This window comes from Melanotaenia boesemani, chromosome 9, assembly GCF_017639745.1.
Source record: "Melanotaenia boesemani isolate fMelBoe1 chromosome 9, fMelBoe1.pri, whole genome shotgun sequence".
Taxonomy (NCBI): Eukaryota; Metazoa; Chordata; class Actinopteri; order Atheriniformes; family Melanotaeniidae; genus Melanotaenia; species Melanotaenia boesemani.
In genome coordinates this window covers 19,760,712-19,787,921 of record NC_055690.1, presented here as the reverse complement: position 1 = coordinate 19,787,921, position 27,210 = coordinate 19,760,712, and the positions used below count along the sequence as shown (strand labels likewise).

General features: G+C 38.2%; 1 protein-coding gene across 1 annotated transcript; it reads right to left on the bottom strand.

Moving 5' to 3' along the window:
- Positions 1–1,988: 1,988 nt before the first annotated feature.
- On the bottom strand, positions 1,989–25,905 carry si:ch211-195m9.3 (galaxin). The gene is made up of 18 exons (XM_041993788.1): positions 25,869–25,905; positions 19,678–19,719; positions 19,349–19,513; positions 17,929–17,970; positions 17,600–17,764; positions 16,180–16,221; positions 15,851–16,015; positions 15,391–15,410; positions 14,677–14,699; positions 14,426–14,529; positions 13,758–13,840; positions 11,231–11,316; positions 9,340–9,493; positions 6,140–6,225; positions 4,625–4,778; positions 3,362–3,518; positions 3,189–3,242; positions 1,989–3,098 (listed from the first exon to the last, which is right to left on the bottom strand). Exons 7-18 carry the CDS (start codon positions 15,870–15,872, stop codon positions 2,845–2,847), a joined length of 1,197 nt encoding a protein of 398 aa, XP_041849722.1. The 5' UTR covers positions 15,873–16,015; positions 16,180–16,221; positions 17,600–17,764; positions 17,929–17,970; positions 19,349–19,513; positions 19,678–19,719; positions 25,869–25,905; the 3' UTR covers positions 1,989–2,844.
- Between the last annotated feature and the right edge of the window lie 1,305 nt (positions 25,906–27,210).

The window sequence follows — 27,210 nt, the reverse complement described above, 5'->3', positions numbered from 1 at the left end:
GGGTTTCTGTGCTTAGGCAGCTGCCCCCGTGACCCGACTCCGGATAAGCGGCAGAAAATGGATGGATGGATGGATAGTTGAACCATAACATTAGAAAAAGGAGCAGGGCTTTAGTAGAAAAAGAAACCAAAACTTGCAAATAAACATGTTTGTTACATCACTGCCTGCATTCTTTTCTTGTCCCGATTATATACCAAAACATACAAAAAAATCATTGTGAACAAAAAAACAGGTGCACTAATGAGTGTACTTCAAAACAAGTTGCAACACAGTCAGACTCCCTTTGTGGTTGCAGTCTGAAACAGCCTGATGATTCAATCATGTAACAAAATGTTTATTTATGATTAGATGAAAAGATTCAACAAGACACAGGAGACATTGTGGCATAATTTTAACATACTAACTTTCTCACCAGGATCAGTCACATCGGTGGGTAGCAGCAATGTTTCCAGCCTTTAAGGACACCCTTGGCTTAACCTGGACCAGATGTGAATTCAAAGATGGGCTGGGGCGTTGTTACAGCAGCTACTGTTAGACCATAGAAGCCAAAAGTGCCTAAATTATCATTAAATTTCCAGATGCATGTGTTATAACAGTGCAATGTTGTATCTAGTGCACAATGATGTGTAATGCTATATTTAATGTTTGATCTAATATCCAGTGATTTTTTGACATTTGACATTTGAGTAAAAAAAAAAAACAAATTAAAAAAAACAATGTGGAGTTTTTTCTTTACTTCCTTCTATTTTCTTCACCTTACTGCTTCTTCCTCTTTCCCTTTTCTCTTCACTTGTTCTGTCTCTCTCTTTCCACCAGAGAGCTAACAAAACAATGAAATGTTTCTCAGAAGAGAAAAGATTGCAACATGATCAAAAGCAATGAAAGTATTAAACCTTCCTGGTTATATAGAGCAGTGGATTTTAAATGCGGGTATGGAGCCCTGCAGGGGGAACTTGAGAAAAATGAAAATAGAATAAAAGAGAATAAAAATTTTAAGTGATAAAATAATTACGAATAGTAAAGTCAACGGGAAAAAAAAAAATACATTTCATAGACTATTTTAATGTTTCTCACATCATGTTTGCAATAACTTAACAAAAATACATATTTTGCTCTGGTGAGAGGTGAAAGGGTACTCAGCTGAAAAAATATTTTAAAAGTCGTACAGCAGGAAAAGTTTGAAAACCACTGCTCAAGTGCTTTAGCAGTAATGATTAGACATAATTTAATACAGTGGTTCTCAATGTTTACCAACACATACCACCTCGAAAGACTCTTTAAGTACCAACTTCATCACAGATATCAAAAATAATTAGAAGAGACTAACACTTTTCCATTAAATGTCAGACAGAGGCAGACTAGGTCTAGATGAAGATATTATTTAATGCTGAGAGGTGGCAGATATTATTGTAAAATGATTTATCAATAGAACTCACATTACAACTTTCTCAACCTTTCAGCAAAGTCCTGACAACCCCGAGGGATCTGGGAAAGTTTTGGGTGTTTGAACACTTGAGTTTTGGCCTTTTGTATATTGCTTAAAACAATGTTTACCATACTTATATTTGTATCACTTTTTCAGCACAGGCTCACCATGATCTGATCATTTGTTTTACTTTAATTTATTTACATATTGGGCCTAAAATACACAAAAATATTCAAATGTAAATATGAAAAAAAAAAAAAATATTAAAAAAAATTTTAAACATCACTTTTTCTGTTCAGTAAAATGCTATTTAAATAAAGATTTGGATCGAGCACTGTAGCAGCCATCCCCCTCAAAAACATACATGGGTTATATACCACCTTAACTCCAAGAGAGAAAATTTGTCTTATTGATGGTTCTCTTAGTTATTCTGAAATTACAGATGGATGAAAAAGGACCACAAAAACGCAATATGATACAGAAACCTTTTTTTTCAAAAACCTCTAGCAATCGGAAGCCTATTTACTGTTAATTCAAGTCATAATAATGAGAGACACAACAGTTTGATCAGAAGTATTTGTAATTTCAAAGTATAGCTTCAGTCTTATATTGAAGAAAAAGAATGTTATACAGTCATGAAACTCAGCGTGGACACACATTCAGAACAGTGAGTTGCTGCTGCACCAGATTTTCCACGTGTATACAGTACTAAAAATGTATAAAAGCCACCATTTTTACAACAACGGTAAGTTTTACAGTGCAGAAATCACATTTAAGAAGGGTAAGGGGGTGGGTGGGGGGGGGGTATAATGCCACTGAGATTATAATTCTGGGTCATGGCATATCACCATAAAATAAAAAATGTTCAGAAGTCCTTATAATTTATTAACTTTACCATTGAAGTAATCACTCATTTACATGTAAACATTCTAATGTTAAAGTTAAGGTCGCGTGCAAACAATGCAAGAGTCAAACTAGAATAAAAACATTATTGATAAATAGTTTAGCTTATGACAACACATAGCTTCATGGTATCAGATATTATGGAGGAAAATGAGTGAGCCACTTTCTGATCCAAACTGTCAAGAACCTGATAGAGCATCACTTTTACTTTTAAAGCTTTTGTATGACTTTGGTAGTTAATGCTACTTCATATATTCATGAATGAACATATGCTGCTATGCACCATGTGGGATTAACTACATCAGTGATTACACTCCGTAGTAGCAACTTCTGTAAATGAGCTGCAAATATCAGCATTTGAAATATTCGAGGTGGACAGAGATTATGTTATTAATGTTGTGTTACTGGTTAAATAAAGAGCTATTCAAATGTAGTAAGCAAGCAAGTTAATGAGTTTTTATTATGAGTATTGAGAAACTGACCATGTGTTAAGTCACAAACCAACCAGTGGTCATCTACTGAGAACACTTGGACAGAAAGAAATAGATCGACTGGAGAACTGAGTCATGGTTTAAATCAGTAAACACATCATTTTTACTGAAGTAGTAGGTCTTCCCAGGGGTCAGTTTGAGGAACTTGCAATGATCAGGAGTTTCCAAGATGTAGCGTGAGACCAAAGGCTTGACTGTACCATTTCTTCCATGGATTTCCAGCACGTGGCTGAACACGATGCTCTTCAGAGACACACTTTCCACAGTCCCCATGAAAACTAAACAGGAAAACAAACAGAGAATTACAAATACACACGGGATTAGTTTCCAAGTCCCCCCCCCAAATCCAGTCCAAACAGATATCTTACTTTCATTACAAAGATTATTTTCCAGATTGATCGAATCAAATTGAAGTGTGGATTCTGTAAGAACACATATACATATTATCTGCAACAGCAACTAGACTGAATTCAGGCTAAAATTATTTTTAAAATAATCAGGTATTCATTTGTGAAGTGATATTTTAGCAGACACAACTGACCTGTTTTGCTGGTTTTGCTGCTATTCTGACTTGACTTGACTAGCCTCCCAGTACAGCATGACCATAAAGAAGAGTTGTAGTATTTGTGACCACAGCAGAGGAATCCTGCTTTTGCAGTGTAGATTTTCTCTTTCTTCTCACTTGTGCAGCAGACTTCCTGTTTAATAAAGGAAATATTTGGTATGTTTATGGACAATAAAAGTTATTTACAGTTTTGTCCCACTTTCATATTTGTGTTTCTTATAGCTACACTAGAGGAGTTTGTAAACCTTAAAGCAGTATTAAATGCATCAAAACCAAAGCTGTGAAATGACAAAACTGTTTTGCATAATGGTATCATGCCATACACCAACAACTAAATGACACACAATGGTGTTATGCATAAAGTTAAAAGAATAAAAAAAGACACTGATTACAGATGCAGTTATGAAAAAACAAAACAAAGAACAAGATGGAGAAAGGTGATCCAGACAATAGAGGAAATGAGAAAAGTTATAATGTGCACAAGTTAGCAACAAGATGATTGGATTTTACTGGAGAAAAAAAAAGATAACAGAAGCAGACTTAGCTTTGTTCACACTCAATAATAGCTTAGTTCATTTAGTGAAGTTACTGCTGTGTATGTTCACAATCATGAATATGACATGATTACACCCTCTTTTCTGTGTAGATTGTTAATTAGAAGGGACTGAAGCAGCGATTGATTCCTGCATTAAAACTACAGAGACTTGTTTATATATGTCAGATATAGATAAATGCTCAGACTCCTGGGCAAAAGCAGTGCATTCTTCCCTGTTATGGTATTGATCTGAGGTTAAATATAAACATATCGTTCTGGTCTGTGTCTCATAGATGTTGCCTTAGTCAGATATCTCAGTCCCATTTCAGACACATATACAAATAAGTTCCTATCATGTCAAACGGTGTGGTCAGTTTGAGTTCATTTTAAAGTTTGGAAAGGCTGTAGTCCTCTCTGCTTGTTTACAGTTTATGACACTGCAATCCAACGTGAATGATGCTGCGCATGTATTTGGCACAAACAAATGCTCTGAAATGTAAATATGACTAAACAAATGGTAATGGTAAAAGTAACTGAAAATATTCTTATTCAGACAGGCTTTTTAGTTAATGCAAAAATGGATGGATGGATGGATGGATGGATGGATGGATGGATGGATGGATGGATGGATGGATGGATGGATGGATGGACGAATAAAAAAATTGTGAATATACAAGTAATTCTGTGTTACCAAACAAATTTACCTCTGAGATTTTCAGAAAGGTTCCACAGCACTGCACTTTATTTGTTTCCTGACTCGTCACGTTGTGCAGTTTTCCTGTACAGCATTTCTTTGATGGGTCAGAAATGTTGTAGGCATGAATCCCACAGCAGATAGTCTTTCCGCTTTTGGTGTGTCTGTTTGGAAAAGCAGAACTTGCCTTGAATCAAAATCAAATGACGAAAGTGAGATAAAAACAAACAGCTTTACAACCAAAAGGAAGTAAATGCCTGTTTAAATTAAATAAATACACGGTTGGCTTGGAATATAACTTATTTAACTTTTTAACAGTGCAGTGCATGCTAAAACATTTTTGTTGGCATGTAGTCAAAATACATGCACTGAATTTCAGTCTATGTGTAAAATACATATAGGATAAACAGCACGAGTCCAAAACATTTCTGTTTCCATTTGGCTTAGAGCCCTGTCTGACAGGCATGGGAAGAATTAATAAAACATGCAACTGAAACTCTCCCTAGAGGAGCTACTGCCAGCGAGCAATGAAAGCACATATTTTTGAAGCCAAGTGACAGAGAGCGAAACAAAACGTTCACCAGAAAACAACCAGGATCCAACATTACTTTAGGGTGACCCTAAAGGTCACTGGATTAGTTTCTCACTTTGATATAAAAAGTCACCTTATATAAAGATTAAGGTCAGTGATGTTATCTGACTTCATTTCCCAAAACAGGCAGAAGCATACATTTACCCCAGTGTATTTTACAATGATTTAGACAAATGATTATGTTTGTTAAAAAAACTAAAGCAATAGTTCCTTTTGTTCTGTTTTTATGGATGTTGATAGAAAGAGGAGTAGAATGATGGATCAGAGGAAGAGAGGGAGCTGGCAGCTGTCAATACAGAGTAATACTGGACACCAGAGATGAAACTCGAGGGACATTTTCCACAAAACATCTTACTTTGCCTTTCATGTAATGGTCTGCTAAATTAAAGCAGCTGAGTATTTCATGCCTGGCAGCACTCTTGTTTTACTTGTTAAGGAGCAGTAGTGTCTAAAGTCTTCCCAAAGTTTGGATGAGGGAAATTCCCACTGCAATGTCCAAATAAAGCTAGGAATTTTCATCTGTATTTATCTGCTCCTTTGTGCATCTGCCATATGCCAAAAGTCACAGCATGCACATGGCAGGAAACCCAGAGACACATTTTAACAATTCAGTAATTCCTAATGTCTCCAAACACAGAATAATGTGTCTTGGCAAAGTGGCCGGGTGTGTCTAGTCTACTAAAACAGCCCAAGGGCGATACAGCCAGTGCAACTGCAAAAATGCAGGCTTTGTTACAAATCATCTACAGAGAATTTTCCTTTGCCACTCCTGTCTGAGTTTTTTGTTCCCATGATTTATCCTGATACACCCTACTTCCTCGGCTATGGAACGATATAGTCAGAGAAATATCTATGCACATAACACAATACCAAACACAGTGTAATCTACCTGTCCAGTCTACATGATTTCATCAGAATCACAGAAAAACTTACCTGTACTTATATCCATCACAGCAGATCCTCTTCTTAGGCCAGAAGATTTTTGCCACCCAGGAGTGTTTTTCAGAGAATATGTAAACCTGAGAAGGAAATATGGACCATTTGGTAAGACTGTAAGAATGACCACTTTCTGAACATTCCTCTTTATCCTCTCTGTGCTTACAGTGTTATTACAGCAGAGGACTCCACGCTGTGCCAGACCATACAGTGTGTATGGCACAGAAAAATCAAAAAACACACAGTAAAGATGCAGAAAGAGACAGACGCTGATATATTAATATTTAAATGGATATATGAGAGCATGCAAATAGTATTAGTGTTTACAAAAATTTAAGGTAACAAAAGGCACAAAATTATGAAATGAACAAACTTTCAACAAAGTATAGATCTAATTTCTTTCTGTCTTACCAGTGTGTCATTGTTTCATCCTGTCGCATACGCAGCTACCATTAACAAAGCGGTTAGATTGGTTTCAAGCATCAAATAGAAAACACCCTCTGAAAAGAAAGGGTGGAGCAAAATCTTTTCTTTTTTTTAACTAGAGTAGCTGAATTGTACTGCTGTCAGTTCGTGTTCTTTGTTTTTCTTGAATTTATATATATTTACAGTTTTTCTCAGTTGCGTTGGAGCATTTCTCACATCAGAATTTACATTCTTATAACTATTAGTTCAAACTCCACAACAGTTAGTTGTTTGTGCACATCAGAGTAGCATTTCTCATTGCATTGATCACATTGCAAATGCTTTTGGACATGAAGCATTTGCTTTCATACACTGTTCAAAAAAAATAAAGGGAACACTTAACACAATGTAACTCCAAGTCAATCACACTTCTGTGAAATCAAACTGTCCACTTAGGAAGCAACACTGATTGAAAATCAATTTCACATGCTGTGCCAGAATGGCATATCAATGCGAGCTGTGTCAAGAAGGTTTGCTGTGTCTGTCAGCATAGTGTCCAGAGCATGGAGGCTCTACCAGGAGACAGGCCAGTACGTCAGGAGACGTGGAGGAGGCCGTAGGAGGGCAACAACCCAGCAGCAGGACCGTTACCTCCACCTATGTGCAAGGAAGAACAGGAGGAGCACTGCCAGAGCCCTGCAAAATGACCTCCAGCAGGCCACAAATGTGCATGTGTCTGCTCATGCGTTTAGAAACAGACTCCATGAGGGTGGTATGAGGGCCTGACGTCCACAGGTGGGGGTTGTGCTTACAGCCCAACACCGTGCAGGACGTTTGGCATTTGCCAGAGAACATCAAGATTGGCAACTTGGCCACTGGCACCCTGTGCTCTTCACAGATGAAAGCAGGTTCACTCTGAGCACATGTGACAGACGTGATAGAGTCTGGAGACACCGTGGAGAATGTTCTGCTGCCTGCAACATCCTCCAGCATGACCAGTTTGGCAGTGGGTCAGTAATGGTGTGGGGTGGCATTTCTTTGGGGGGCTGCACAGCCCTCAGTGTGCTCACTAGAGGTAGCCTGACTGCCATTAGGTACCGAGATGAGATCCTCAGACCCCTTGTGAGACCATATGCTGGTGAGGTTGGCCCTGGATTCCTCCTAATGCAAGACAATGCTAGACCTCATGTGGCCGAACTGCGTCAACAGTTCCTGCAAGATGAAAGTATTGATGCTATGAACTGGCCTGCCCGTTCCCCAGACCTGAATCCAATTGAGCTCATCTGGGACATCATGTCTCGCTACATCCACCAACGCCACATTGCACCACAGACTGTCCAGGTGCTGGCGGATGCTTTAGTCCAGGTCTGGGAGGAGATCCCTCAGGAGACCATCCGCCACCTCATCAGGAGCATGCCCAGGCGTTGTAGGGAGGTCATACAGGCACATGGAAGCCACACACACTACTGAGCCTCATTTTGACTGGTTTTGAGGACATTACATCAAAGTTGGATCAGCCTGTAGTGTGTTTTTCCACATTAATTTTGAGTGTGACTCCAAATCCAGACCTCCATGAGTTAATATATTAGATTTTCATTGATAATTTTTATGTAATTTTGTTGTCAGTACCAGTGTTGGGCACGTTACTTTGAAAAAGTAATTAGTTACAGTTACTAGTTACTTCTCCCAAAAAGTAACTGAGTTAGTAACTGAGTTACTCCACTATAAAAATAACTAGTTACCAGGGAAAGTAACTATTTCATTACTTTTTTAAAGTTTAAAAATGTCAAAGAAGTTTGATTTTTTTCAGAACAGGTTTCACAGGCCAGGTGCATAGAGTAGAACAGCAAAGACTGGTACCTGAACAGAGGTTTTAATATTTATTGCACCTCAAAAGACCACAACTGGTACAACTGTACTTCAAGAATTTTCTTCATCATTTCCACCTCGAAAACGCCGTCTTTCCCTGAGACTCCGGACTCGCCATCTCTGATTTTTTGTGTGTGTGCTTCTATGTGCTGGGTTTGTGTGTAAACATCCGCCCACCTGGTGTCTCTGATTGGCTTATAAATTTTCCTCCAATCATCATTACTTAATCGCTTACCCCTGTTTTCACTACAGGGGAGCCAAGCTAGCGTTAAACCAAGTGGGACGACCACTTCGTAGCTTCACTCAGTAACTTGTAGTAACGGCATTTTGGTAATGGTAACGGCGTTGTAACGATAGAAAAAGTAATTAATTACATTACTCGTTACTAAAAAAGGCAACGGCGTTAGTAACGGCGTTTATTTTAACTCCGTTATTCCCATCACTGGTCAGTACATTCAACTATGTAAAGAACAAAGTGTTAAATAAGAATATATCATTCATTCAAATCTAGGATGTGTTATATTAGTGTTCCTTTTATTTTTTTGAGCAGTGTCCAATTTCTGCTTTTTCATGACATTATCATTTGCTTTGGTCATATCAGTCAAAATGAACTATTCTCATAACAGCAGAATAGTCAATCCCCATAATATCAATAGTCCTCATTTCATTGCTTAAGTCATTACATGCAAAAATGTTGAACTAGTTGTTTTGAAATGTAAATATGACTAAACAAATGGTAATGGTGAAAGCAACTGAAAATATTTTTATTCAGACAGGCTTTTTAGTTAATGCAAAAATGGATGGATGGATGGATGGATGGATGGATGGATGGATGGATGGATGGATGGATGGATGGATGGATGGCAAGCCGAATAAAAAATTTATGAATATACAAGTAATTCTGTGTTACCAAACAAATTTACCTCTGAGATTTTCAGAAAGGTTCCACAGCACTGCACTTTATTTGTTTCCTGACTCGTCACGTTGTGCAGTTTTCCTGTACAGCATTTCTTTGATGGGTCAGAAATGTTGTAGGCATGAATCCCACAGCAGATAGTCTTTCCGCTTTTGGTGTGTCTGTTTGGAAAAGCAGAACTTGCCTTGAATCAAAATCAAATGACGAAAGTGAGATAAAAACAAACAGCTTTACAACCAAAAGGAAGTAAATGCCTGTTTAAATTAAATAAATACACGGTTGGCTTGGAATATAACTTATTTAACTTTTTAACAGTGCAGTGCATGCTAAAACATTTTTGTTGGCATGTAGTCAAAATACATGCACTGAATTTCAGTCTATGTGTAAAATACATATAGGATAAACAGCACGAGTCCAAAACCTTTCTGTTTTCATTTGGCTTAGAGCCCTGTCTGACAGGCATGGGAAGAATTAATAAAACATGCAACTGAAACTCTCCCTAGAGAAGCTACTGCCAGTGAGCAATGAAAGCGCATATTTTTGAAGCCAAGTGACAGAGAGCGAAACAAAACGTTCACCAGAAAACAACCAGGATCCAACATTACTTCTAAAAAAATCTACGGTCATTGGAGAAGAAGTTGACGAATAAAGAAAGGGACATAACCTGGATTAACACTGGCCTTGCATTTTAAAGCGGAGAGCACTGCGAGAGCTAAAGCGGCTACAATTTGTATCAGAGCTTGCTCTTCTCCTGGACAGTAAGTAACAACATAAACAAAAGTTACTGCAAGATTTTAAACAAAATGGTGACGTTTTGCTCAGTGTGTTTGCACGTTGCACATCCGTTGGCATTTGAGGCATGTTTAGGGTAGACAGGAAGAGGTAGAGGAAGGTGTGGCCCGTGACACACTTTTTTTTTTTTGGTCTACAGGCAGTGCACAACAGCAAACCTTGCAATGAAATGATTTCGCTTTTTGGCCCTTTAAGGGTGACCCTAAAGGTCACTGGATTAGTTTCTCACTTTGATATAAAAAGTCACCTTATATAAAGATTAAGGTCAGTGATGTTATCTGACTTCATTTCCCAAAACAGGCAGAAGCATACATTTACCCCAGTGTATTTTACAATGATTTAGACAAATGATTATGTTTGTTAAAAAAACTAAAGCAATAGTTCCTTTTGTTCTGTTTTTATGGATGTTGATAGAAAGAGGAGTAGAATGATGGATCAGAGGAAGAGAGGGAGCTGGCAGCTGTCAATACAGAGTAATACTGGACACCAGAGATGAAACTCGAGGGACATTTTCCACAAAACATCTTACTTTGCCTTTCATGTAATGGTCTGCTAAATTAAAGCAGCTGAGTATTTCATGCCTGGCAGCACTCTTGTTTTACCTGTTAAGGAGCAGTAGTGTCTAAAGTCTACCCAAAGTTTGGATGAGGGAAATTCCCACTGCAATGTCCAAATAATGCTAGGAATTTGCATCTGTATTTATCTGCTCCTTTGGGCATCTGCCATATACCAAAAGTCACAGCATGCACACGGAAGGAAACCCACAAACATAATTTAACAATTCAGTAATTCCTAATGTCTCCAAACACAGAAAAATGTGTCTTGGCAAAGTGGCCGGGTGTGTCTAGTATACTAAAACAGCCCAAGGGCGATACAGCCAGTGCAACTGCGAAAATGCAGGCTCTGTTACAAATCATCTACAGAGAATTTTCCTTTACCACTCCTGTCTGAGTTTTTTGTTCCCATGATTTATCCTGATACACCCTACTTCTCGGCTTTGGAACGATATAGTCAGAGAAATATCTATGCACAAAACACAATACCAAACACAGTGTAATCTCCCTGTCCAGTCTACATGATTTCATCAGAATCACAGAAAAACTTACCTGTACTTATATCCATCACAGCAGATCCTCTTCTTAGGCCAGAAGATTTTTGCCACCCAGGAGTGTTTTTCAGAGAATATGTAAACCTGAGAAGGAAATATGGACCATTTGGTTAGACTGTAAGAATGACCACTTTCTGAACATTCCTCTTTATCCTCTCTGTGCTTACAGTGTTATTACAGCAGAGGACTCCACGCTGTGCCAGACCATACAGTGTGTATGGCACAGAAAAATCAAAAAACACACAGTAAAGATGCAGAAAGAGACAGACGCTGATATATTAATATTTAAATGGATATATGAGAGCATGCAAATAGTATTAGTGTTTACAAAAATTTAAGGTAACAAAAGGCACAAAATTATGAAATGAACAAACTTTCAACAAAGTATAGATCTAATTTTCTTTCTGTCTTACCAGTGTGTCATTGTTTCATCCTGTCGCATACGCAGCTACCATTAACAAAGCGGTTAGATTGGTTTCAAGCATCAAATAGGAAACACCCTCTGAAAAGAAAGGGTGGAGCAAAATCTTTTCTTTTTTTAACTAGGGCAGAGAACATCAAGATTGGCAACTTGGCCACTGGCACCCTGTGCTCTTCACAGATGAAAGCAGGTTCACTCTGAGCACATGTGACAGACTTGATAGAGTCTGGAGACGCCATGGAGAACGTTCTGCTGTCTGCAACATCTTCCAGCATGACCAGTTTGGTAGTGGGTCAGTAATGGTGTGGGGTGGCATTTCTTTGGGGGCTGCACAGCCCTCCATGTGCTCACTAGAGGTAGCCTGACTGCCATTAGGTACCAAGATGAGCTCCTCAGACCCCTTGTGAGACCATATGCTGGTGCGGTTGGCCCTGGATTCCTCCTAATGCAAGACAATGCTAGACCTCGTGTGACCGAACTGTGTCAACAGTTCCTGCAAGATGAAAGTATTGATGCTATGAACTGGCCCGCCCGTTCCCCAGACCTGAATCCAATTGAGCTCATCTGGGACATCATGTCTCGCTACATCCACCAACGCCACATTGCACCACAGACTGTCCAGGTGCTGGCGGATGCTTTAGTCCAGGTCTGGGAGGAGATCCCTCAGGAGACCATCCGCCACCTCATCAGGAGCATGCCCAGGCATTGTAGGGAGGTCATACAGGCACGTGGAAGCCACACACACTACTGAGCCTCATTTTGACTGGTTTTGAGGACATTACATCAAAGTTGGATCAGCCTGTAGTGTGTTTTTCCACTTTAATTTTGAGTGTGACTCCAAATCCAGACCTCCATGAGTTAATATATTAGATTTTCATTGATAATTTTTATGTGATTTTGTTGTCAGTACATTCAACTATGTAAAGAACAAAGTGTTAAATAAGAATATTTCATTCATTCAGATCTAGGATGTGTTATATTAGTGTTCCTTTTATTTTTTTGAGCAGTGTCCAATTTCTGCTTTTTCATGACATTATCATTTGCTTTGGTCATATCAGTCAAAATGAACTATTCTCATAACAGCAGAATAGTCAATCCCCATAATATCAATAGTCCTCATTTCATTGCTTAAGTCATTACATGCAAAAATGTTGAACTAGTTTTTAACATCTATCAAGCAGAAACATTTCTTTGTAGAATTTTCTGGAATGTCTCTTAAATTGAACAACTGCTCTCAGCTGATCCTCAAGTTTCACTAAATTCAATAGAGGTGTTTTTCACTGCCCGGAGGTGGAAGATGTATCACTAGCATTCACATACAAATGGCTGTGAACAAATTATTGTAAGATGGCAAACATTGTATGAAATGAAAATGTGGAAAGAACGCATTCTGTGTCATGTATTCAGTTACTCTACTAACAAGAGACACGTGTAACTTTACCATAGTTTTCAAATGGCTGTACATCTAGTATGTGGTGCTGTCTTGGGTATTTTCAGCTAGTGTCTCCAAGATCTGACTTTTTGTATTCAATAACACTTACAGACTGTCATAATGAAAACAAGACTAAGCCATTTGAGTACCTAGTTCATACTCAATGGTCACAAGACTTTTCATTTTGATGGCTTTGACAGTTTCATTGACATAAATACTTGCTTTTGAGGAATGAACTATCTATTTTTAGCAACTGACACATGTTTGCAGGCTATCCACAAGGTTCTGCAGTTTGTACTAATTGTTGTGAGAAACACACTAACCGCTATGCAAATGTTAATTCTGATGTGAGAAATGAACCAAAGCGACTGAGAAAAACTGTAAAGATAATTTTAATATAAAATTTTAATATTAAAATAAATATTTGCTAACATTTTCTTGAAAAATATACTTTTTCATTGCCATATATCACTTAATATCACTTTAAAAAAATATTACATTCATACTGGTTGAGGTCACATTGGGTGTTCTTAGAAATGCATTTTTATGGGAAAAAGCAATAGTCAGCAGACCTTTAATCTTGTCTATAAAGGTGTTTGAGTTCTCACACTAAAGTACAAGGATCAGGTCAAAAATAAACAATAAGTAAATACAGTAGCATTAGTATATTACTTGATCCTTCGAAGGCTTCAACACTGACACACAGCCATCACAGCAGATGTGAGTATTTGGGTTGTACACAGCTTCACGTTTATCTAAACAGAAGGGGGAGAGGATATAACAATTACGTTGGGGGAAAATAGATTAAAACTGTCAAAAAAATATGGTCTTTCTTTCCCCCAAGTCATCAGACTGACTCAGTAACCCCCCTCCCCTTTTTCTGCTCACTCCACTGGACTTTCATTTCAATGTTGCTGCTACTTTACAATGCAATACTCCTATGTACAATATTGTTATTTATTTCATATTCAGATTATATCAAAAGGCATGCATTATTTCTTAATAACTCTGGTACATGTTTCTTAACCAGGCCAAAATCTTTACTAAACAAAGTTCATTTCATAATATTATTTTATTCTAAATATGTAAAATTATATGACTGGAAATTCCGTGTGCTCCTTGCACAACCAATGATTTGGGTGTATTCCCAAGTTTCAGAGGAGATTTATCGTTTAAATGATGTCAGCGTGGTTGCTTGCACATTAAAAACAAACTTGTGGTGATATAAGAGAAGAGTTTATCATCACTCTCATCTCACTGAATTAACTGTAGATAGCTTTTGATGTAAAGCACCAGCAGATAACATCCATGCAACATTTCACTTCCACAAACAAAGATACCTGAGGGGCAGCACCAATGAGACTTTGTGTGGTTTCTCTCACAGCAGCAGAGTTCCTTTGGATTGTAGCACATTGACCCACAAATACCTGAGTTTGGTTTTGTGCTGAAAAAAGCAAAAACATCCACATAAATGGAAACAAAGCGCCCACACATAATTCTTTCAATGGCATAATAAATGAACAATAATTATATCTCTAACAATAAAACTGAAAAAACATTAAGGCTGAAAAAATGTTTAAAAGAGACTTACCATTTGGGCAGAGAAACATTCTTCTGGTGACAAATGGATGGATGGATGGATGGATGGATGGATGGATGGATGGATGGATGGATGGATGGATGGATGGATAAATAGACAGACAGACAGACAGATAGGCAGATAGATAGATAGATAGATTTTGTATTATTTAAAAATGATAACATTTTGTTAATGATGTTGACAACTAGTAATGCATGACTGATTAAACGTCAGACTCATTGTTAACTGAGGCATGTACATGTATGTGTATGTAGCTGCCTCACAAGTTTGGTGTTTGTTTGAAGCATTGTTGGTGCTAACCCTGCTCTATTGTCACATTGTTTATTATTTTGTTTACACCCTACAAACTGGGCCACTCTCACAAGTCTGAGTTCTCTAATATGTGTTCCTGGTATGATCCCCTGGTAAAAAGTGTAATACACAATGAAGTATGTAAACAAAGAAACTTGCAACAGAGCCGGATGTCAAGGTGAACGCCTAAGTTAATCAGCAAGTATATTCTGTTTTAGTAAGAACTGCACGGTGTCATGAAAAGATATGCTATATAACAGGATTGATGTCTATTATTCTGTGAATATGTTATTTTATCCACTGGAAATCAGTGTAGTAATGTGTTTATTTTTTATCATTTAATCAGGAAACTTAAAAAAGCAATAAACTGTCTCACATACAGAATCCCATGAACTGAAAAAGTTTGTTTCTTACCTGTGGTTGCACATCTGTGGCTGGAAAGCAAGGTTGAGCTGAGTGAAAAAAATGTTAAGTAAAAGTGAATCAAATTATTATGTAATTCATGCAACCTGTGACACCAAGAGGCAGTGATTCATCCTACATGTTCATACATGCACCTTCATTTCTCTGCTCAGGCCACAGCAGATGTAATTATGTTATAGTGTTTTGTCAAAAATAGGTGAAGCATTAAAAAAAGAAAGAAAACCTCTCAAAACAATGCAGATTTGAATAACTTTCTTTTGCCAGGTGAAAATCACGAGTTGTTTACAGTGCTGTACATTCATCTGTTGCCTGTTCACCAGCTTGTGCATGCAGTAATTCCAACATATTCTTCTCCTTAACACAGTGTGAATAAACTAATAAAGAAGTTATTGTCATACAGTGTTTGGGGGGGTTAGTAAAAGCTGACCTGCAGTCAAGCTTGAATCCTTACCATTGATAGATGGAGAATACATTTTAAGATCATTTGGACAGCAGAAATCAGTCTTAGTGTTGTACTGTTGGTGACCACAACACCTGTGGTCTGGGGATGTCTTGTTCAAGAGCTTCTTGTCATCAAGTGGGCCACAACAGAGCTGCCGTCCCTTATCATAGCTCTCTGTGGAAAAGATATGAATACTTTAAACACTTTCTTTTTCAATCATAGCTCAGCTATTATAACCCAGACACTGGGATTTTATCCACATGTTCAGCACATCTTTGAAATACAACTTTGTTTTAGTAAATGCTGGAAACATTAGCCACATGATTAGCTGCACTCACCGTTACCACATGTGGCCTGTCCATAATCATTGGTATGGTCCCCTGTAACATAAAGATTAGGTCAATATATGGACACATAAATATCTATCAGAAGAAAATATTTTCTTTTCAACTGATTTTAATATCTTTTTGGTATGAAACTGCATCAATAGTCTTGAAAAAGTATCGACCTCCTCTTCATATTTACTTGCTTCCCGCTAATTCAAGTGGGTATGTTTTGAGATTCTGTAATAGCTCTATACAACATTTTTCTTAAATGTTTACACAAATATTCTAAAACATGAACAATGATGGGACCTGTATGGAATGACAAATCCCAACATAGTAAGTACCATTAACAGATTAAAGAAGTCCTGCTAGAGGCCAGAGAAGGCTGGTCTGAAAGGCAGCACAGAGGTGCTGATCATGGCTGCACAGGAACAAAAACTAAGCATAAGAGCAATAGAGACTGTAGCAGTAAAGAACAGTTTACTGTGCATCAAAATACAATTTTGGGCTTTCTGGAATCATCTTGTAAGGCACATGGAGCAGCTATGTTACATAAATTATTTAAAGGATTACAAAAAAGCTCTAATCTGAGTATAATTTTTTAGAAAGTTGGAAGAGTGACTAAGTAAATTGTCAGATAGAGGCAAAAATGTAAAGGAAGCTAAAAGAAAACATACTCAATATATTAATACACTGATTTTATTCCTATCTAATTAAGATGAATGTTCTGGCCATTAAGTTTTGCTGGAAATGTCAAACAGTGACAGGAACATTTCAGCATGTATTTTGGAATTTAAACAAATACAAACACTTTGGGGAAAAGTGATAGAAAATTTATAACTTATATTTTCCATTCATGCAACCTGTGACACCAAGAGGCAGTGATTCATCCTGCATGTTCATACATGCACCTTCATTTCTCTGCTCAGGCCACAGCTGAGGTAAATATGTTATATAGTTTTGTCAAAAATTGGTAGAGCATCAGATAAAATAAAACTTCTGAAAACAATGCAGATTTGAATAACTTTCTTTTGCCAATACATCAACACTAGCAAAGGATGTGTTCCACTGATGAGGTGCTGGCTGATTCTGGGAACATCTTAAAATCTGACAAAACCTCCTGACCAACAACTTTAAGTGCAATAATCAGTCTAATTAGAGTTGAGTTGATATGTTCTGTGATCCACCAGTTGGTTTCATAATAAATCATTTTCACCAAATAAGAGAAACCAGGAGTATTTGTGAATGAAAAATCATGCTTTTTTTACAGTGCTGTACATTCATCCATTGCCTGTTCACCAGCTTGTGCATGCAGTAATTCCAACATATTCTTCTCCTTAACACAGTGTGAATAAACTGATAAAGAAGTTATTGTCATACAGTGTTTGGAGGGTTAGTAAAAGCTGACCTGCAGTCAAGCTTCAATCCTTACCTTTGATAAATAGAGGATAAATTTCAAGATTAGTTTGACAGCAGAACTCAGTCTTAGTGTTGTACTGTTGGTGACCACAACACCTGTGGTCTGGGGATGTCTTTTTCAAGAGCTTCTTGTCATCAAGTGGGCCACAACAGAGCTGCCGTCCCTTATCATAGCTCTCTGTGGAAAAGATATGAATACTTTAAACACTTTCTATTTCAATCATAGCTCAGCTATTATAACCCAGACACTGGGATTTTATCCACATGTTCAGCACATCTTTGAAATACAACTTTGTTTCAGTAAATGCTGGAAACGTTAGCCACATGATTAGCTCCACTCACCGTTACCACATGTGGCCTGTCCATAAGAATTGGTATGGTCCCCTGTAACATAAAGATTAGGTCAATATATGGACACATAAATATCTATCAGAAGAAAATATTTTCTTTTCAACGGATTTTAATATCTATTTGGTATCAAACTGCATCAATAGTCTTGAAAAAGTATCGACCTCCTCTTCATATTTACTTGCTTCCTGCTAATTCAAGTGGGTATGTTTTGAGATTCTGTAATAGCTCTATACAACATTTTTCTTAAATGTTTACACAAATATTCTAAAACATGAACAATGATGGGACCTGTATGGAATGACAAATCCCAACATAGTATGTACCATTAACAGATTAAAGAAGTCCTGCTAGAGGCCAGAGAAGGCTGGTCTGAAAGGCAGCACAGAGGTGCTGATCATGGCTGCACAGGAACAAGAACTAAGCATAAGAGCAATAGAGACTGTATCAGTAAAGAACAGTTTACTATGCATCAAAATACAATTTTGGGCTTTCTGGAATCATCTTGTACGGCACATGGAGCAGCTATGTTACATAAATTATTTAAAGGATTACAAAAAAGCTCTAATCTGAGTATAATTTTTTAGAAAGTTGGAAGAGTGACTAAGTAAATTGTCAGATAGAGGCAAAAATGTAAAGGAAGCTAAAAGAAAACATACTCAATATATTAATACACTGATTTTATTCCTACCAAATTAAGATGAATGTTCTGGCCACTGATTTTTGCTGGAAATGCCAAACGGTGACAGGAACATTTCAGCATGTATTTTGGAATTTAAACAAATACAAACATTTTGGGGAAAAGTGATAGAAAGTTTATAACTTATATTTTCCATTCATGCAACCTGTGACACCAAGAGGCAGTGATTCATCCTGCATGTTCATACATGCACCTTCATTTCTCTGCTCAGGCCACAGCTCAGGTAAATATGTTATAGTGTTTTGTCAAAAATTGGTGGATCATCAGAAAAAAGAAAACTTCTGAAAACAATGCAGATTTGAATAACTTTCTTTTGTCAATACATCAACACTAGCAAAGGATGTGTTCCACTGATGAGGTGCTGGCTGATTCTGGGAACATCTTAAAATCTGACAAAACCTCCTGACCAACAACTTTAAGTACAATAATCAGTCTAATTAGAGTTGAGTTGATTTGTTCTGTGATACACCAGTTGGTTTCATACTAAATCATTTTCACCAAATAAGAGAAACCAGGAATATTTGCCAAGTGAAAATCATGCGTTGTTTACAGTGCTGTACATTCATCTGTTGCCTGTTCACCAGCTTGTGCATGCAGTAATTCCAACATATTCTTCTCCTTAACACGGTGTGAATAAACTGATAAAGAAGTTATTGTCACACAGTGTTTGGAGGGTTAGTAAAAGCTGACCTGCAGTCAAGCTTCAATCCTTACCTTTGATAAATAGAGAATCCGTTTTAAGATTAGTTGGACAGCAGAACTCAGTCTTAGTGTTAAACTGTTGGTGACCACAACACCTGTGGTCTGGGGATGTCTTGTTCAAGAGGATCTTGTTATAATATTGGCCGCAACAGAGCTTCTGTCCCTTATCATAGCTCTCTGTGGAAAAGATATGAATACTTTAAACACTTTCTATTTCAATCATAGCTCAGCAATTATAACCCAGACACTGGGATTTTATCCACATGTTCAGCACATCTTTGAAATACAACTTAGTTTCAGTAAATGCTGGAAACGTTAGCCACATGATTAGCTCCACTCACCGTTACCACATGTGGCCTGTCCATAATCATTGGTATGGTCCCCTGTAACATAAAGATTAGGTCAATATATGGACACATAAATATCTATCAGAAGAAAATATTTTCTTTTCAACTGATTTTAATATCTTTTTGGTATCAAAGTGCATCAATAGTCTTGAAAAAGTATCGACCTCCTCTTCATATTTACTTGCTTCCAGCTAATTCAAGTGGGTATGTTTTGAGATTCTGTAATAGCTCTATACAACATTTTTCTTAAATGTTTACACAAATATTCTAAAACATGAACAATGATGGGACCTGTGTGGAATGACAAATCCCAACATAGTATGTACCATTAACAGATTAAAGAAGTCCTGCTAGAGGCCAGAGAAGGCTGGTCTGAAAGGCAGCACAGAGGTGCTGATCATGGCTGCACAGGAACAAGAACTAAGCATAAGAGCAATAGAGACTGTAGCAGTAAAGAACAGTTTACTATGCATCAACACACAATTTTGGGTTTTCTGGAATCATCTACAAAACATACTCAATATATTCCTAGCAAGCTTAAGATGAATGTTCTGGCCACTGACGTTTGCTGGAAATGCCAAACAGTGACAGGAACATTTCAGCGTGTGTTTTGGAATTTATACAAATACAAATATTTTGGGGAAAAGTGATAGAACTTATGTATGAGGCAAACAAATTTTTATATTATTTTCCCCATTGGTGGTATTTTCACTTTTTTTCTAAGAGGATTTCTTTTAGTTAAGATTGTTATGTTAAACAGTAAATCAAAAATGTTTACATTGGACATTAAGTTTAATTTGAGGTAGTTATGTAATGTAAATAAGGAGCAACTTATTTTCCCTTTTTGTTGTGTGGCTTTAAGAACGCATCCAGGATGTGTAAGTGGTAGAACACTGAACTTTTTTTTTTTTTTTGTACTATATTAGCTGTGGAAGCACACGGTTTTCTAACCGTGTATTGGTGTTTAATTTGTTATCCAGAAAGCACTGAACTGGCAAAAGATCTGCTAACAGCTCGTGAACTATTCGCTTTGTGTGTAAACTGCGATACAATTAGAACACTTCACTGTGTTTTGCTAGCAAAGACTAAGAAAAAAAGGCTGATATCACTTATCAAAGAACAATGGAAGATGATACACATCCAGCCACAATGAAAAAACAGCAAGGAAAACCTACAGTGAAGGCTATGGAGAATGCATTACAAAGGAAAATGGGAGAAAAAGAGGCTACATTGGCTCAGCTTACTGCAAAAAAAAAAAAAAAAAAATGAGATGCTTCAGGTAATGGATGATGATAGCAATGTGGAATTGGTGGAAAAGGAGTTGGGTGGTGAGTTTAATGTGCTTTTTGGAGAGTTTTATGAGTAGAATATTTCTGTTAAAGGACTATTTCAGCAGTATATGTCAGAAGAAGACATGAACAAGGATCAACAGGATTGGTTTGAGCCAAAGGCAAGTTCATACAAAAACTTTGCCAAACAGGTGGATGGGTGATAAAGGATATGCAAAAACGTAAGGAAGAAGCTAAGAAAGTGGATGAAAGTGTTCAGCCTACAGATAGTATATCTGTTGCTACATCTAAAAGATCCAGAAGATCTAAAGCAACCTCTTCAGCATCATCAGCACCCTCTGCACACCTGAAAGCAGAAATGGAAAGGGCTGCACTTATAGCACAGGCAGCAGCACATAAGCAAAGACAGGCTAAACAAGAGCAAGAAGCTAAGATTAAAGCTGATAAGGAAGCGCTGGAAATACAAACTGCTTTAGCAGTTGCAGATACAAAACTCAAAGTTCTTCAGACGTTTGAAGCATCAGGTGTTTCACAATGTAAGAGCACATGATCTGAAACTAATCCACCACCTGTGGTTAACAAAGCTTTTGGTGACACAGACAGTCGCAGCTCTTCTGGTAGTGGTTCTACAAAATCAGAAGACATGGTGAGTCCAGATCCCTTGGTGACTGCAATGCAGCGTCAAAATGATATAACAGAGTTCCTGGCAAAGCAACAAAGGCTTTCTACTCTTCCACCTCAAAACATCCTCACGTTCAAGGGAGACCCTTTGGAATATAGACTCTTTATCAAAGCATTCAAACATGGTATAGAGCACATATGTCAAACTGGTCCAGCAAAGGGCCGTGTGGCTGCAGGTTTTTGTTCCAACCAAGCAGCAGCACACCAGATTTGACTGATTCAATCAACTGATCTCAGTCTTCAGACAGCTGATTGGTCAAACTGTGTGCTCTTGGCTGGCTGGAACAAAAACCTGCAGCCACACGGCCCTTTGCTGGACCAGTTTGACATGCCTGGTATAGAGAGTAAAACAGTCAGCAATAAGGAGCACCTTTAATTTTTGGAGCATATGGATGAAGAGCATGGTTGCTGTGAGGTAAAAAAAAACTCTTGGAAATGAGTATAGCATCTCTGTAGCCTACATAAATAAGAGTTTAAGTTGGTTTAGGTTAAAGTACTTTGAATTGTCTTGTACATGAAATGTGCTATACAAATAAATTTGCCTTTGCCTTTGCCTGCTATCAAGGCAGATGATGGTGAAGCACTCAATGCACTTACTCACTCGTGTTGCATTTGACTTGGAAGAGCAAAAGGGTCGAAGACCTAAATTTAAAGACCTTGTCAAGTTTATCAATACTCAAGCTAACAGTCATTGACATAAAGGATAATAGCAAACAAGAAGCCAAATCTGCAGTAAACCTTTCATCAGGAAGGAAGAGTGACAAGACAGTTTTCACCACTACTGTAACCCCAGTGGACACAAAAAGTAAACTATGCCATGACAATGGGGCTGGTGACACAGACAGTATACTTCCCATTGTTCCTGTTCAAGTAAAGGCTAAGAAAGGCAGCAAAGTTGTGACACCATATGTATTTTTAGACGCAGGCAGTACTGCAATGTTTTGCACCGAAAGGCTCATGAACAAACCTACATGGAAAGAAGACTGATATTCTATGGGACTATCAACTATGGGACAGCAAAAGACTGTTAGCAGTCACATTATAACTGGCCTAGAAGTGAGCAATCTGGATGGTTACGACTTCGTAGAACTACCAGAGGTTTTTACCCAAACGATTATCCCTGCAAACAAAAGAATATTCCACAGCAAGAAGACGTGGACAAATGGTCTCATCTGGAGAGCGTACAGATTCCTACCATCCAGGCAGAAATCGGTCTATTGATTGGGAGAAATCTTCCAAAGACTTTAGAACCTGAGGAGGTCATCAGGAGAATAAACGATGGACCTTACGCCATAAGAACCCTTCTGGGATGGACAATGAATGGACCCTTACGGGAAAACAACTGTGACGGCAAAGGAAATGGAGTTGCTTATGTAAACAGAATATCTGTTGCTAAGCTGGATGACATGTGGAAGCAACAGTTCAAGTATGACTTTCCTGAATGCATCAGAGAAGAACTGGAAATGTCAAGAGAGGATCTCCAATTCTTGGACAGTGTGTCTCAGTCCACCAGAGTGATAAATGGACATTACTGTATTGGCTTATCACTGAAAAACAAAGAACAAAGGCTGCCTAACAACCGTGTTCTGGAAGAACAACGTGCCTTTTATTTAAAGAAACGGCTTCTCAAGAATCCTTCATTTTGTGCAGACAACATTGCCTTTATGAGTGATATGATCAGCAAAGGGTATGCAGTAAAGGTTCCAGACAAAGATGTGAACCGCACTGATGGAAAAGTTTGGTACATTCCACACCATGGGGTGTACCATCCCAAAAAACATAAGGTACGCATTGTGTTTGATTGTAGTGCTTCTTATCAGGGGTTCACAGTAAACAAGCGACTTCTTCAGGGGCCAAATCTTACCAGTACCCTCATTGGAGTCCTCACAAGATTCCGTCATGAACCTGTGGCAATTATGGCTGATGTGGAAGCCATGTTTAATCAGGTCTTAGTTCCACCTGAGGATGCCGACTTGCTTCGGTTCCTGTGGTGGCCAGAAGGTGACATCAGCAAAGATCTAGTGGAGTACAGGATGGCTGTACATCTATTTGGTGCTACTTCATCGCCAAGCTGTGCTAGTTATGCACTCAGAAGAAGTGCTGAAGACAACAAGGAGATGTTTGATGCTACAGTAGTCTACACAACTTTTAATGCTGATGACTGCTTGAAGTCAGTTAGCTCTGATGAAGAAGCTGTGTCACTGTTCCAAAATCTGAAAGCTCTTCTTCAGAAAGGCGGCTTCAATCTGACGAAGTGGATCAGCAATAGCTGAAGGACATTGGTAGCCATTCCAAATGAAGATGAGGCAAAGGAAGTAAAGGATTTGGATTTGGATCAAGATTCAATCTCCTTAGAAAGAGCATTAGGAGTCCAGTGGTGTGTCCAATCTGACTGCTTCAAATTTAAGATTACCATCCATGACAAGCCTCCCACCAGAAGAAACATTCTCTCTGTGGTGAGTTATGTCTATGATCCATTGGGAAACTTAGCTCCAATGATCCTACATGCAAAAAGAATCTTGCAAGAACTCTGCAGGCTAAAACTTGCTGGGATGAAAATGGTCCAGCATGTTATGTTCAGCAGTGGTCTGAGTGGAAGAAAAGTTTGCAGCTGCTCAGTGGATTCAAAATTGATCGATGTTTCAAGCCAGCAGATTTTGGATGCACAACATTTGCTCAGCTGCATCATTTCTGTGATGCGAATGAAGACGGCTATGGCACTGCCACCTACCTTGTCCAAAAGAACAGTGATAATCAGGCCCATTGTGCCATTGTCATGGGACAGGCAAGGGTGGCACCGCTTAAACACATCACCATCTCATCATCAGCTTACAGGCAGTGTTTTGGACTGACAGTATGGCTGTACTAAAGTACATTAGCAATGAGACCACAAGATTCCGCACATTCGTAGCAATCCTGAAATGTTGTGATGTATCTCAGTGGAGGCATGTTAGCACCCGCTTTAATCCTGCTGATTTTGCATGAAGGGGACAGAAGGTGAGCTCCTTTGTGAAGAACAAAGCATGGATTTTTGGACCAGACTTTCTCACTGAGCCAGCTGACTGTTGGGTCTCGAGAATTAACTCAACACAGCAGATCCAGAGCTCAAGAAAAGTGCAACAACTAATGTTCTCTCTGTTGAGGAAAAGAGAGACGTCATGGATGATTTGATAGAGCACTACTCCTCCTGACTGCGCCTAAAAAGAGTAGTGGCATAGATCTTGAAGATAAAACATACGTTGTTGTTATTATCCAAAAGGAGAAAGCACAGACAGGGAGCAAAAAACACATGCGCTCATGACAAGCCAAAGAATAAGTTCTGTCAAAGCAAACCTTACAGTTGATGATCTGAAAGAAGCTGAACTTGAAATCACGCACCACTGTCTGAGAAAGACATATGGAGAGGAAATCAGCGCCTTACAAAACAACGAGCATATCAAAAGGACCAGCCACATTTACAAACTCAACCCCCTTCTTCAAGATGGCATTCTCCGGGTTGGGGGAAGATTAAGTAGAACAGCCATGCCGGAGGAATCAAAACACCCTGCCATCATGGATAGGAACTTGCAGGTGTCAGAGCTTATCAGGGCTCCAGACCTTTCTATGTGAAGCTGAGGCCATCATTAACAGTCGGCACATTACTACTCCTTCTAGTGACCCGAATGACCTTGAGGCACTCACCCCAAATCACCTCCTGCTATTAAAAACTAAGCCATCTCTACCCCTAGGACTGTTATAGTGTTTTGTCAAAAATTGCTGGAGCATTAAAAAAAAGAAAACTTCTGAAAACAATGCAGATTTGAATAACTTTCTTCTGCCAATACATCATCACCAACAAAGGATGTGTTCCACTGATGAGGTGCTGGCTGATTCTGGAAACGTCTTAAAATCTGACAAAACCTCCTGACCAACAACTTTAAGTACAATAATCAGTCTAATTAGAGTTGAGTTGATATGTTCTGTGATCCACCAGTTGGTTTCATAATAAATCATTTTCACCAAATAAGAGAAACCAGGAGTATTTGTGAATGAAAAATCATGCTTTTTTTACAGTGCTGTACATTCTTCCATTGCCTGTTCACCAGCTTGTGCATGCAGTAATTCCAAAATTGTCTTCTCCTTAACACAGTGTGAATAAACTGATAAAGAAGTTATTGTCATACAGCGTTTGGAGGGTTAGTAAAAGCTGACCTGCAGTCAAGCTTGAATCCTTACCATTGATAGATTGAGGATAAATTTCAAGATTAGAAGGACAGCAGAACTCAGTCTTAGTGTTGTACTGTTGGTGACCACAACACCTGTGGTCTGGGGATGTCTTTTTCAAGAGCTTCTTGTCATCAAGTGGGCCACAACAGAGCTGCTGTCCCTTATCATAGCTCTCTGTGGAGAAGATTAGAATACTTTAAAAAATTTCTATTTCAATCATAGCTCAGCTATTGTAACCCAGACACTGGGATTTTATCCACATGTTCAGCACATCTTTGAAATATAACTTTGTTTCAGTAAATGCTGGAAACGTTAGCCACATGATTAGCTCCACTCACCGTTACCACATGTGGCCTGTCCATAATCATTGGTATGGTCCGCTGTAACATAAAGATTAGGTCAATATATGGACACATAAATATCTATCAGAAGAAAATATTTTCTTTTCAACTGATTTCAATATCTATTTGGTATCAAACTGCATCGATAGTCTTGAAAAAGTATCGACCTCCTCTTCATATTTACTTGCTTCCAGCTAATTCAAGTGGGTATGTTTTTGAGATTCTGTAATAGCTCTATACAACATTTTCCTTAAATGTTGTACTCTGACTTTATTACTTCTACACTTAAATAAATATTCTGGCCAGTAACTTTTGCTGGAAATGCTTAAAAGTGACAGGAACACTTTAGCATGTATTTTTGGAATTTAAACAAATACATACTGTCATGATCATGGGCTGTGTATGGATCATGGATGTTGTTTTTTAGTTATGGTTTTGGGTCATAGTTCTGGTTTTTGTCATGTTTAGTTTCTGCTTTAAGATCATGGTTTGAGTTTTTGGTTTTGTCATGTGAAGTTGGTTTTTCCCTCATGTGCTCTGTTTCTGTTTCTGGCTCATTAGATAACCTGGTCTAATTACTCTTCCACTTCAACCGTTCCTCATTTCTCCTTCCGTGTATATATGTCCTTGGTTTTCAGTTACTCCTTGTCAGATCCTTATATGTAGTATGGTTTATCCCTGTCTTATGTGGTTCCCTGTCTTGAGTTTTGGGAAATAAACCTTGTCACCTGCACCGATTCTGCCTCCTGCCTTGACTGCCTGCAATTGGGTCCTCACCACCTCCACCATTCATGACAACAAACATTCACAAAGTGATAGAACATATAGGAAAATAGATGGATATTGTGATATCCAAGTTACCACGACTTTGCTTTCTGGGGATCATTCAGAGCTATCAAATCCATCAAAATATGACTTTACAGTAATAAGTATTGTAATTGTCAGTGTCAGAGTAATCGTCAAATAATGGAAAAATACAGCCCTTCCAGAACCTTACAAATGGTTGGATA

Coding starts and splice junctions, on each gene's coding strand:
- si:ch211-195m9.3 (XM_041993788.1), bottom strand. CDS start 15,872: ATGTATTCTCCATCTATCAATG. Junction 13,841..14,425: donor TCATTGGTGCTGCCCCTCAG/GTATCTTTGTTT, acceptor CCTTCTGTTTAG/ATAAACGTGAAGCTGTGTAC. Junction 3,519..4,624: donor CCTTTCTGAAAATCTCAGAG/GTAAATTTGTTT, acceptor TTTATTAAACAG/GAAGTCTGCTGCACAAGTGA.